Genomic DNA, 14022 nt, shown 5'->3' with positions numbered 1-14022 from the left:
GCTGTTGGGCCCTTTGAGTTAGAGTTGTACTCAAATTCACTGTGTAGGATTACTATGAACAAACTCAACTGATGTATAGTTCAGTGCATGTAATCTGTCATTTAATGTGCACTTGAGTTGATAAAGGTCAATGTGTGGAGACGTGTACACATTTGATAGTAGTTTTTTTTCTTCTGTTCATTAGGAACCATCAAGAATCAGTTTACATTCAGTGGGATTGAAATATAGAGTGAAAAATAAGAAATAAATATTGTGCAGGCACTGGAGGCAATCGGTGATCAAATGTGGACACTGAGAAGTTTGTATTAACTCTGTTTTGCTTTTCTGTTTGTTATATTCCAAATGTTCTACAGAAGTACAATTGTGTTTTATTTGTTTCATGGCACAGTTAATTTGTAAGCGCAACAATATTTTGACTTTCATTGTGTTCGTTTTATGTTTTCCTTTTGTATGTGGTTTCTGATTCTGACAGAATAAATAGAGACGTTTTATATCATATGTGTGAGTATCAACATCACTATCAGCACTGTCGGTATAGTTATGGGCCTTAGGAGGGCAGCATTGTCACATAAAAGCATAGTGTGTGTGTGTTTGCAGTCTTGTTTTAGTGCAGGAAGCCAGAATTGAACTTGTAGCCACACTTGCTGCTAGATGTCAAGAATAGATGAGATTTTATTCATAAATAGAGCACACCAGTCTTCAGTCAGTGATTGGAAATAAGCAGTCTTGTTGGAGGTAATAAATGCAGAACACATGCTTACAGAGACATTTCCATGTGCAGGGCCACGGTACGGGAAGGAAACTTACAGTACGACCACGTCTGAGGCTTTATTTCCTGTTTTTACATAAATCAGGAAAACAAAAAGCAACAACAGCTGCTAGTCAGTGGAACCATCACCCCCTCTTTATCCATGTGATCTCAAACAGATGTTAGCAGTACAAAAAAAAAAAAATCCATGTATTGAACTGCATTGCACAAAGCAAGATTCAGGTAGTTGAGTATGCTACTTCTGCTGTTTTTAATTGGCTAGAAAATACAAACCGTTCTGCTGTCACTGTAGTAAAATCTGTTCCGGAGTCAAGTGAAAATGGGTCTATATACCTTCATCTTTTACTGTTTCTGTAAAACAAGTCAGAAGAGCAGTCTAGGATTAGGCCACAACACACAGGGTTTACAGGAGAACTTTTTGGATAACAACTATTTTGGAGAATGATCTGTGTTGACCTCCCACTGTGGCTGATGAGGAGCAGTGAGCTCTGTTCCCTTCACACATGCATCTACAGGCTGTTTTACCTTCTGAGAGGATTCAAAAGATGTTTTAGACAAACATTAGTGTTGCAATTCATAGTTATTATTATTCGTTACATTATCTGTAATATTTATTGCTCAAATTGTGTTTTTTTTTCATACGCATGAACATAAAATCAAACAAAATATAGGAGGTAAAAAGGAAATTCTCAGCCTAAACTAGTACCTCTCTTAACACGTTAATCAAAAACCACTGAGCACCATCTGAATTAAAGCAAACACATCGGTAATTCATCCCACAATCAACCGCCACATATGTTTTTCTATTGGATATAATAGTAGATATATCTGTTACTCAACCTCATCCAACTGCACTAAAAGAGGAAAAAAAAAAGACTGATAACTATCAAAACCTCTGGTCATTTCACCATTGCTGAATTTGAAAATATTAGTACTGTACAAAAATAACATCAACATTTAAAGCCTGGTATTTAAATTAATACTACAGGGATTCTCAAAGCACTGTTTTCATGTTAACTTTAATCTTGTGGGGTGTTTGGAGGAAAAACTTGAACATTAACACGGTAACTTTCCAAACTGCCCCTCCTCAACCCCTCATGCCAATCACAGTCCTGAACCACTCCTCTTGTTGCATAAATAATACATCCATATGTGTGTTTTTTGTTTTTTTGTTTAGGTATAATGTTGTACACCTGCTGATCAGCCTAGAGTTACCACTGGCACACAGCATACACACCTACATACAGTATATCCTAATGAACCACTTGTTTTTTTTTGTTTTGTTTTCAATATGATGCTGTTGGTGACTCTGGGCTGTAGGCTAACCTGTGAACAAGAACATAATAAGGCCGGAGAAGGAGAGCAGACTATCAGAGCTTCCATCTGTTGACGCAGACTGACAGAAACATCAGACAACAGAGGTTTTCTTTGGTAGGTGCGATGATGATGATGATGATGAAGATTGCAGTACAGGACGTAAACATGACTTCTCTTAGGCTCTGTTGGAAGCGAAGCGTGGGGCTGAAAACCATATACTGACTGTAAAATTAATGCTTCAAGTCCGTTAAATGTCACTGTGAGGAAATCTCCATGTGCTAACCAGACATTGGTTTGTACAGAAAAAAATGGAAACATGAGTTAAATATATTCAACTTTTACAGATAAACACAGAAATTTAAACACAGCAGGGCGAAACAAAAACAGAACATGGGTCTCAAACAAAAAAACACAAGTACATTAGCTCTCTTAACTGTATACTGTGGGAAAATATCACTTAGTTTTGCACTTTACAAAGGTAAAACAAGGTCAAATTTCCCACCATGGAGAGGATCTGGAGGTTTTTTTTTATATTAACAGTATTGCACATCAAGACAAGCTCCTTCTAGAGTGTCAAAGAGTCAGAGAGCTAACCAAACACTTTACTATCACTACAGTGCTCCCGTCACTTCTCAACTACTGTAAAAATAACTACAGCAAAGTGACAACTGTTCCTTACACAGAGAAGTTGATTGTAGTTATTAGCATTATTTGGCTGCTATTTAATTAAAAAAAAAAATCAGCATCCATTACTTACTTATACACCCTCTTACTAAAGCTTAATTTATAGTCATGGGACGACGAACCTTGCTCTGGACAAAAATGGCAACGTGAGCACAATGTTTAACACACGTCTGACCACGAACTAACTCACATTTAGTACAAAAAAATAAAAATCATTCAAGGCTTCTAACGGGGCAGCACCGACATCATTCCTGGTTCAAAAAGCTACTGCAATTAATTCTCAGCACTTGATAGAAATAAAATTCAGTGTGCCAGATGTGTGGTTGCATTATCACATCAGGACAGTTCAGGGAGTGAGCTGGAGTCTCGTTGCTCCACATAGCAAATTGTACATATGTGCCTAGAAACCATATGAAACAAAAACATAATATTTGCAAATTGTATTTTCCTCAGGACTGGTCTACATTCGGTAAGTGCTGCTCAGTTTTCCTCTCCACACTTTCTCTGACCCCCACAGATACTGTTACAACTCCCAGCAGCAGTTATCAGTCTCATAGCAGCAGTGACTACAATAACATTTAATCATTGTGAAAGTTGTTGTTTGAAATTAGAAAAATTCAATGAGCTAGACTGCCCCACTCGTCTCTCCAAACTTTACTTTAGATCCTCAGGTTACACAACACACACCTCCACAAATCAGCTCGTCCTGTCTTACATGAATGTTACAACTGAGCTATAAATGAATAGAAAAATAAAGGCAACTATTATCAGGGGTTGAATAAGTGGACTCTGTCAGACTGGCTTGTCCCTTTCAGGATTTAAATGGAACCCTGTTGCTGTGATTTTGTGTAAAAAATAATAATAATGATAATAATTTCCAAAGTAAAATGTGATTTTCTTTCCTCACGGTGATGGTCAAACATTAGAAACAAGGCTTTTCAGGGGACGGTCCGTGGCTTGTGACAGGAACTCCTCCCTGGCATCATTCTTCTTCCTTTTCCTTCTTTTTCCCTTTTCCCTCTCTCCTGTCTGTTTGTGTCCCGTCTCCATCAGTTGGAGGCCTGTGTCGTCATAATCGGTCTCTGAAACCTTCCGCCTCGCCTCACTTGCTGACGAGGAAACCTCCCATCCATCGTAACTTACAGGCGAACCAGCGCCGCAGGGGGCAGAAGTATTCAAAGTGGAACTGCTGGAATTCAGGTGTCTTGCGGATGTCCCTCAGGAAGGCAATGTCCAAGTCCGACTCTGTCAGCATGATGAGGAGCAGCAGCAGGGCGAACAGCAGTCCGATGGTTACCAAGAACAGACGCAACACGCTCAGGACGAACTTGTTGAGCTCCTCCACGTCGCTGGGTGGCGACGGCCTGCTCCTGACCATACGCAGCGCTCTCCTGCCTCTCCCTCCCTCCGCCGCCTGCCCCTCCTTCGACGTGCCTCCCGCCTCTCCCTCCTTCTGCTCGTCCGCGCTGCAGGTGGAGCCGTTGAGGTGGCGAGCCAAAGGCATCTCGTGGCCGTGCTCGGCCACGGGCGTGGGCAGCATGCTGTCTGAGGGGCTGTACGCCTCGTCAGAGATGACCGCCGATGTACTCGCCTCGCTGCCGTCCACCATCTGGCCCCGGGAAGGCATGAAGGAGTCGCCATGGGAGACGGAGCGAACAGGCGTGGAGTGGGCGCTGTCTCGCAGGGACTCCAGACCTGAACGCACAGAGCAGAGGAAGACAGCTCATGAGGGAGATACAATATTTACAGTCATTTAAAAAAAAGGGATTATGTGAGAGGACTCGCATCAAACTGGGAATAAATGAACTCAAACAGTGTGATCTCCTTCCTAACAGCTGGAGACACTTAACACACACTCTATCAATGGACCTGTGTGTGTGTTTACAGTCAAACTAAAGCAGAAGATGCATGTTTCTATAATTTAATTGAGGTTAAAGTACATGATTCAATGTGAATCAAATGATTATTTCTATTACATAGGCTACCACCTTTTTAAATCTGTGTTTACTTATTTTTGATTTCAAACACAAATCATCTGACATATATTTCTTGGTGATGTGATGAAATGTCTCCTCCTAATTCATAAGATTTCCAGTCTGTGTTATTAGTGGGGCAGATTTGCTGCAGTATCACTCCAATTAGAGCTTACACTGTTCACTTCCTCCTGTGCAGGTCGGATTTCATCATAGTTTACAGCCACGGTGTTTTTCTCTTCTGTAAACTCATGAAAAATGAAGAACCTGTCCCTGCTTTTTGAAGCCACTTGAAAAAGTTGCTCCGAGGGGAAATTGTCTTCATTTGCGATTCATTAGAGATTCACTCAGCCTCTTTGATTCTCAGGCTGACTCGCTGCTGGGCTGCCAGAACATTCAGGTACACTGTGCTCTGTTGGACGCTGTGCCAACATCATAATTACAAAATGGCTGGAGGGGAAGCGTTGTTCTCATGCCTATGCTATTCGTCGCATACAGTATGGTTGAGCCACAGATCCAGCTGTCTAGTTGTGTAAATGAAATACTTTGAAGTGGTAACTCTAACCCTTAAGTATGACACATAAGCACAACGACCTCGGCCACAACCCTCACTAGATCCTCATGTTCTCTGGAAGCTTGGTGACGACAATGTGCAGTAAGCGTTAAAGCTTTGATAACAACAGATTCAAATTCTACAGTTTATAGTCTATTAATACAGTTCATATAACATTCAACATTATTCTTTAACAGAGACTCGTCAAATTGCTTTTCAAATCCAGGAACCTCTGTAGAAGCTGTAAACACTCACTCAAAACTCCATGACCTCCAGTACTACTACTTACTTTTACTTCTTTTTCTTCTTTTTCTCTCTATCCATCCATTCTTCTCTCTTTCATTATCTTTTTACTTAATACTGACTACTATACTCTCTCCTGGTCCAAATATCTCACACTAGAAACCAATCAATCACACACACGCAAACACACACACAAAAGAAAAAGTCCACCTTTTTTTGTTTCGTTTTGTTCTTTTCTCTCTGTTCACCTATTTTGAGTCTTATTTGTGCCTTGCTGTTGTTTGTTAATCACACATGTTGCACACTTCTTTTTACAGTCTATGGTTGCACCCCTGTATTACATATTTGATCGTGTGTCCTCACCCTGTATTGCACTATATAAATAATAATAGAAAAACTCCATGACCTCACAGTCTTGTTTTTTTTTTTACCTGCATGACTGTCTGGTGTGCTGCAGCCATAGAGCTGAGGTGGGACAGCTAGGCTGGCAGGGCTCCTTGAGCTCTGTCCCGCCCCCGCAGCAGCAGAGCCTGAGGTTGATGCCCCCCCAGGGAGAGCTGGGAAGAGAGGCAGGACCCCCAGGGCCTTGCCCAAGAGCCTGGGTCCCAGAGACAGCACGCGCACCTTCACATCTCGATAACAGTGGTTGATCATGCGCAGATGCACGTTCACCTTGGTCTTGATGCAGATCAGACACTTCACCATGGTTGAAGGCGAGCACAGAGCACCTGTCGTCGAACTCTGCCTGCGTTCCAACACACTTCTGCCGCTTTTCCTTTGACTCTTTGTCAGTTCTCACAGCTGCTTCTCCTCTCTTTCCTCCTGCTGCCTCTCTGTGTCTCTGACTGTGCCTGGCTAACTAAACAGCCCTCTCTCCTCCCACATGCCGGCTGACAGTGACTGATAAATAGAAAGACGGACAGAGTGAAAGACAACGCACAGGAATGTGGTCCACTTGTGGCTCCGCTCACCTCTCCCACCCCTGCTGTCGGCTGTGACATACGCTGCATGGCTGCTGACAGCGGGAGCTATTTACAGCCTGAGATATTATTACCAGTGAGAATACCAGCGCAGACAGAGCAACAGGACAAAACACAGGGGGGTTTGTTACTCTGTTGCAACAGTGGGGTGCAATGTCAGAGCCTGCTCTTTGAGCCAATGACAAGATGGAGGCCTGTGTGACAAAAGCTGAGGACTGAAAGTTTATTTATTTTTTATTTTTTATTTTTATTCAGTCTCTTCAACTAACAGCAAACTCACTCACGGTGACAGTGCTGGTAAAAGGTTAATAGCCTGTTGGAAGAGAGAGGGTACAGTAAGTGCCCTTTATAAACTGACAGCATGACTCGCTCATGTCAAAATAATGCCTGAGGCCACTGGCTGATGGGTGCTACTTGTGTGTGTGTGTGTGTGTGTTTCAGTAAGCATAATCCAAGACAAGAAGTGCGTTATCACACAAGAGATCAGATATTTATGTGTGTGAGATGTGTGTGTGTGTCTCTATGATCCATAGCAGATAAAGTCACATGGACTAGGAGAGTGATCCTCCAAACCCCTCCCCACCCCACTTGTATCACAGGGAGCACTTCAGCAGCTGCCAGGCAGATGAGTAGAGCTTGTACAAACTACGGTTTGATTCTAAAAAATCCCAAGAGCTTGAAGAACGTGTGCATCAAAGGAACATACACAGGTGCTGGATGGAAACATAAACTAATGAACGATTGATTTATTTTTAGCGATAAACAGCTCTGTTGGATGGAAACTTTAATTTAATTTGTTGAGAACTTTGACTGCATTGTTTTAATCTTTGTTTAAACCTTTCAACTTTGTTTAAATGGCACAAAGACAGACCACTAAGTCAGCTGTGACACTAGTGACTGAAAAGCAGTCAGCAGGTGAGCTGCATAAGTCTGAACAGTTGGCTAAATGCTACAGATAAATGTTTGAAATATGTAAATTGCTAAAGTAATGAATAGACACACACAATAAATAATGAGCTAGATTTGTTTACAAACTTGACCAAACCCATTCATTCGCAGTTGATCTGAATGAAAAGTCTACAGTGGCCCTGAGAGCTCATAAGTGATGCACCCGGCGAAAGACTAAAGCAAAGCTATTGTACATATTTACAATTATATATAATTCATGTGATATTGACATTTTAATAAAGCACTTAACAAATGTGTGCTCCACAGTCCGTCACTTTTTGGTGTCCCCAGAAATTCATTTATTTATTTGTCTACTCTGTTTTGTGTGTGTGTGTGTGTTTTACCTTCCATGATAGAGATGTGCACAGCTCTTCGCCGGGTCCTGGGCACGCTGGTCAAACGGGGGCCATGGGTGATGGATGGACAGCTCCTACTTGGCACCATGCCAGCCCTGGGCAAACACACAACACATAAATGCATACAGATAGTCATGAATACACAAATATGTTAAAAAAAAAAATGTATACAATAAGTCCTAGTTTGAGATTCATACGTTAACTAATACAAGAAATCTTACCTGTGGATCTCCGGGGGGTCTCTTTTAATTTTGGCACTTTGTTCCATGACTTCCTTCGCAACCTTTCCACTGATAAAACATAGGACAAGAAAATCTCTTTATCTTTGATTTATACAAAATGAGACGACAACAATAAAAACAAGAATATGTCAACAATATTTTATGTTCTCAATGTGTGAACATGGAGTTAATGCTGACAGATTTCCCTGCGTGCATTTGATACCTGTATCTAAAGCGACTACCCTTGAAGAAGAGATTACTACTGGACACAGTGCGAACTTGACTCGACTTCTCCAACCTGTGAATGAACGGGGAAATGAGGGAAATCTCATGAATATAATCATAAACCTGAATGAAATGAGTGAAATGAAATCCTTCTTGAGGTTTACTCTTGTGCAGGTGCTGTGACTCACTTGTAGAAAGCCTGATTCTCCACTCCACATTTCCACAGATGCTTACAGGCCTCAGGTGTAGGTGCAAAGTAAGTCAGTATGATTTTCTTGTCCTGTAACAAGCAGCACATCAGCTCATACGTATATATGTATGTATGGCTTTATGTTGCTATTTTGTATACTAAAACACATGGCTAAACACACACATTAAGGATAGATTACTTTGGCTCCCCAGTGACAGTGTCTCCATGCATAAAACAGGACCATTCTAATCTAACTTCCTGAGATCCGTGGGCCTGAAAAAGGCAGCGTTTTAATAATGCATGCACATACCTCCTTCTGATTTGCATATATATGGAATGTCTTTGCTTCAAACTTGAGTTTGGTCACCTCCTCCCTGAGATACAGAGACAGGACAAAGGGCAGAGATACAAGAGAGGACAAGAAGGACAAGGAAATGAAGGAAAAATAGAGAGAGAGGGGGGGGAAGATGGAGAAAGAAGAACAGCAACAGAATTAAAGAGAGAGAGGAAGGTTGAGCAGAAGAGGGTGAGAGAGGAAGGAAAGAAGGGAGAGACAGAAATGGACAAAGGTGCTAAAATATTAATTGTAGCTGGAGGCAAATTAATAAGCAGCACAGGCTTTCATTTCTGTGTGGAAAAGTCTAGACACATTGATCGTACAACTTCACATTACAAGAGCAAAATGCAGGAGATTTAAAAAAGAAAAAAGACATGTTACAACAATAAAACTGCAGAGTTAGTTTGAAAAAAGTAAATACTGTTTATATTTCATGTACAGAACATACCATGGATGTCCAATCATTTAAAGCACAATGCTTAATCACAGCACTGTTCCTACCAGCCTGGTGTGAGCTACTTACTTTTGTGTGGATGTTTTTGGCTCTTGGACATACAGTATGTCCTCAACATAAATTCATTTCACTGATAGAGTTTCAACTCTGATGTGATTCAGTTTTACTCATATTTAGATCTGTATGCAAACATGCAAACCCCTATGTCAATGTCTATTCAACCACATCACTGCATATAGGACATTTGGTCTCTAGAGTGATTATGTGTAGTGTAGTTAGCCTACATACACACATGTTGTGAACTTTCTTTTTTTTTCACCATGTCCAGTTGGAGCTGTTGGCCTGTGCTCACCATTTGAGAAAATGGACCCTTCTGTTTCCTTGCAGCACAGTGAATCCAAAAGGAGTGAAAGCCAGAAAAGCTGGGTTTCCAGACACATCCTGACAGACACACAGACATAAGAGTAAATGTTTTACACTGATAAAGGACATTCAAGGGCAGCACAGTACATTCATTTCGATTCACATTTTCTAAAAAAAAAAACAAAACAAAACAAAACAAAAAACCCAGAATAACTTATTGCAACAAACTGCACATTGAAAAAAACATAAACACATACAATACACAAGCTTTTAATAGGAGATTTGTGTGAGTAAAGACCACCTTGCATGGATGAGGGTCCACTCCATATGTCTCCAGCATCTGAGCCTTCTGGAGGAAGTTGAGCTCTGATGTTTCAGGAGTCTGACCTCTGGGGAAAAAAAATTATAAACAAATAAAAAAACCCAATAATTAAAAAAAAAAAAAGTCAAAAACTTGTGAATTCACGGCACATCTTATGATGTGATGAAGATTTAGCTTTGTTGTGATAAATAAGAGGTTAATCTCAATTTCTGATTTTACAAGAAAACAGGATATATAAGTGTTTTGACCCTGTGATGTTACTAAAGCTAAAAAGAAAAAAAAGAAGCAGTTTTGTAAAAGTGCTGTCTTCATCCAGAGCTCCAGCAGAGAGTGTTTACCTCCCAGAAAGAAGCCTGAGCTGCTTATCTTCATCTGATAATCAAATATGGTCTCCATGTCAAACGTATGAAGCTAAAGCTGATGACATTTCAGAGGTCTGTCTGATCCTGTTTGTCCCAGGTCTAAGTCTAAACCAGTAAGTTATGTCCTTACAGCTGTTCTACTGACCCACAAGAAAGAAGGGTTTAAAATACAGCAGGCTCTTTTTTAATCCTCAGTCTCAGTCAAACAGCCTGGCACAACAGTTTGTAAATCTGCCGGCATTGGTATCTTTTTTTTTTTTTTTTTTACTCTAAAATGGTTTAAGGTAAAACTTTTGCCTCTCCAGACACACAACTATAGAGATATGCATTTGTCTGTCCTCTATGAGCAATAGAGGGCAGTGCAGGATCAAATCTATAACCAGGGCCAGTGTCCACCTGTGTGTGTGTGTGTGTGTGTGTGTGTAGCCAAGACAATAAAAATAAAAAAGAAGACAAGAGATAAATGAGTTGGAGTTGAGGAAACAAAGATTGTGCATTCCACATTTAATCCACAAGGAGAGATACAACATGACAAGGTTGGAGGTTTCTGTCTGTGTTCAAGGTGCTCAGGTTACAATGTGTAACCTTTACTATATTTCAGACAGGCTGTGGCTTCGGTTGGGCTCTACGGGCTTAAGGAGGCAAAACCAAAGGCTTACACTACCTGCTGTGGCCCACACTGTCTACCACCCTTCCTCTTAAAAAACAACGTTAACTGAGCCTGACTGAGCTCCACATATCCATATCGTAAGATGACAAATATTGCAAAGGTGGCCCCCACTCTCCAAACACCACCAGTCAGAGGAACAAGCGACCAGATAGTGCTTGCTGCTTTTGCCACTCACACACTGAGGCCTCTCTCTCCTTGAAAGTGCAAAAACATGTAGCCATCGGAGGGGCAGAGTGACTCTCACGATGGCCCTAGTCATGTAGAAGAATGAGAGGAGACTGCACATCTCCACCTATGGTCATCACTAGCTGTACTGTATGAAGTGAGTCAGTCCACCATCACTGCTGACTCTTTACTGCAAACTGACTGAACACACAGTTTTGCAGAATTCGATTCAGGAACAATCTACAAGAAAAAAAAAATCAAACACAAAGATTTTTTCCTCACTGGATCTAGAATCTGATTCTTGCTTGCTGAGACCGCTCTGACACCTCACCAGACTATTAGTAGGTGGGTGCCACTGACACTGCCTCAAGCAACAAGGCCCCTACAAAACTTAGGGTAAACAACTGCAATCTTCTCTGAGACCTGCAGTCTAAAAGGTCTCGCCACTGTTGCTACTGGCAAATTGATTGGAGCATCTGGTCGGCCAAACACTGTGGAGGACGCTGCAGACACCATGTAGCGGTGGATGTCAGTCATAAAGCTTTATAATAAAATGTCAGTATGTTGCTCTGCAGAGGTGCTAAGTGAAACCTACAGAGCTTGTAACAAGATGAAGATACATTAAGAGGTCACATTACAAACCTATTGCTCTCAACATACAGTATTTCATATTAAATGAGGTGAGATGTTCCTTTTTTAGTGATCTCATTTCCTCAGTGGTATAGATTATATAAAATCAGCTGTTTAAATTGATTGTGTACTGTATATTAATGAGAATGAGGTCAAAAAAGAAGACAAAAAGTAGTTTCTTTTTGTCACAGCTTGTGATTCACACATTTCAATCTCATAATCATGTAGGAAAGAAAGAATCGGTTTTCAAACTGCATCAGTGTTGCAGCCATGATATGTGTCCATGTGTTCTGTGGAGACCTAAAACCATCAGAGCAGTGGATCATTGTTGTTTTCAAAGTGTGACCAGTTGGGGTTAGGGTTATTTTAAATGCTCTATAAAGGAGTAGAGTGTACAGGGGCTATACGTCAGGTGTGCCTCCATGGCTGCTCTGGAAGTGAAGGTGAAGTACACAGGGACATGGACTGGTGTCACTTTACATCAGCTCAGTCTTGTGGATCTCAGCGATCCGCCGCTCCAGCTTCTCTGAGTGCTTGGGGAAGAACTGGAACTTGGAGCTGTAGCCCTCTGGGTGTTTCCCAGGGTCGTAGTCACCAATTTCAGCTGGACATGGGAAAAGAAAAATAACATCACACGAAAAGTTAAGGACGACTATTTGTTTGACTTCTATTTAGCTATTTGTTATTACAAACCCATTTATTTCCACCTAAGGCATTACTCTGGGCCGAAGAAGAGAAGACCAATCATAACCAACACTAAGTAAGTTAAACAAAAATAGTTTTCTTACTCTGCTTCTCTGTTCTACACTCAACACCACTACTAAGCTCCATCAGCTTGGTCTGATATTTTAGGGATTTTAAAGACATGGCATCGCTGCTGGGTGCATGGGCTGTTGATATTTGCTCTGCTCTGAGCATGAAAGCCACATAATATCTCCTGAAGTAACATGCAGAGAGGAGGCACGGATTACGTATTGTCTGCTGGGGAGAAGCAGTAGGAGGAAACAAAGCAGGAAACCTGCTTCATTCCATGAACATTCAAATAACATGATGCAAAAACACATGTGTTATGACATGTTTGTGAGTGAATGGTGATGGTGGAAAGATGGTTTGCAATAACCCGTTATATGAAAAAACTGTAATGATTTCTAATGTTTAAAATGATCAAATCTGATCTTTGTATTCAATTCAACACTACCAAGGGCATGTTTCATTTTAATCTTTGGGGAGAGAAAAGCCCAGAGTACACATTTTGCAGAGAGCACAAAGCAAAGATGCAGCTATCAAGGTTTTCATTGTAAAGTCAGTCAAAAAAAGATCATTGTGCATATTGAAAAGACCAAGTGTGACTTGTTTTATGTGACAAAACTACTTTATATTTACTCCCTGAAGACGTCATCAAACCAAAAATGTGTGTGGAACAAAAACTTCCCCTAAAAGAACTCCTTGCCAATCTTTATCCATGTCTCCATAGGTTATTCAGTTGCTAACCCTAACATGCCTGCCAATGTTCTCTGCATCCCTGTAGCCAGTTGTCGCAGCCTAGTTTACTAACCACTGACATCAGTTTACAGATGGTGGAGGAAATGCAGGGAGAGTTTGGCTACTTGTCTGCTCTCAGGGGAGAATACTCTACTGTAGTGTGCTGTGCTGCTCAGGCAGCGTCGCAGCTGTAGACTGCATACTGTGGAGCTAAGATGCCTCCAGTTTATATTCACAGTACACACACACACACAATGTGGATTCACATTTTCTGACATGTTGTCGGTGTCTCATTGTGAAACACCTGGTGAAGAAAAGCCTCACAGGAAGGGAAAGCTCAGACACCCTCAAATTTGCAAAGACAGAAAGTTGATTCCTCCTTTGTATGTCTCTATATTGATGTGGTAAGCTAGTGCAGAGGGTTTTTTTTAAAAAAAACCAAACTATCAAACGGTGTAAATAAACCCTATGGCTGCACTGTAGACACAGACGGGCATTACGAAGGAGTGTCTTCCAGTATATTGATGTTCTGTCTTGTGGGTAGAGCTGCACAGAGACACCCAACAACATTTAGATTCAGGAGGCAGCTGAAAGACAAAAGGCTGCAGCAGAGCTGATCAGCCAGTTGTGTGACTGATGAACTGCTGCTGAACGTATGTCACCTCTCAGCAAAATGACCAACAGGACCAAAATAGTCAAGTTTTGTGCGGAAAAACTGCCAGGAAAAATATAATGGATTTTATTTTTCCATTAAAAGCCTTGATTTAAAAATAAATGT

At 41.1% G+C, this 14022-nt stretch overlaps 1 protein-coding gene across 2 annotated transcripts in view; it reads right to left on the bottom strand.

Annotated features, from left to right (window-relative positions):
- Window positions 1–648: 648 nt before the first annotated feature.
- LOC146989842 (FERM domain-containing protein 5-like) overlaps window positions 649–14022 on the bottom strand; it is a 68994-nt gene continuing 55620 nt past the window's right edge. For both annotated transcript variants that reach the window (XM_085764498.1, XM_085764506.1), the window contains exons 6-14: window positions 12243–12366; window positions 9915–10002; window positions 9603–9691; window positions 8770–8833; window positions 8458–8549; window positions 8268–8342; window positions 8045–8113; window positions 7812–7918; window positions 649–4465 (exon numbers count right to left, since the gene is read on the bottom strand). In XM_085764498.1, coding sequence (XP_085620624.1) covers window positions 3873–4465; window positions 7812–7918; window positions 8045–8113; window positions 8268–8342; window positions 8458–8549; window positions 8770–8833; window positions 9603–9691; window positions 9915–10002; window positions 12243–12366 — 1301 coding nt within the window. In that variant the 3' untranslated portion in view covers window positions 649–3872. The remainder of the gene's footprint in view (window positions 4466–7811; window positions 7919–8044; window positions 8114–8267; window positions 8343–8457; window positions 8550–8769; window positions 8834–9602; window positions 9692–9914; window positions 10003–12242; window positions 12367–14022) is intronic.

Source organism: Trachurus japonicus, chromosome 3 (genome assembly GCF_045865225.1).
Source record: "Trachurus japonicus isolate A0001 chromosome 3, Traja_1.0".
NCBI classification, from domain to species: domain Eukaryota; kingdom Metazoa; phylum Chordata; class Actinopteri; order Carangiformes; family Carangidae; genus Trachurus; species Trachurus japonicus.
This window is presented reverse-complemented; position numbering and strand designations above follow the sequence as displayed.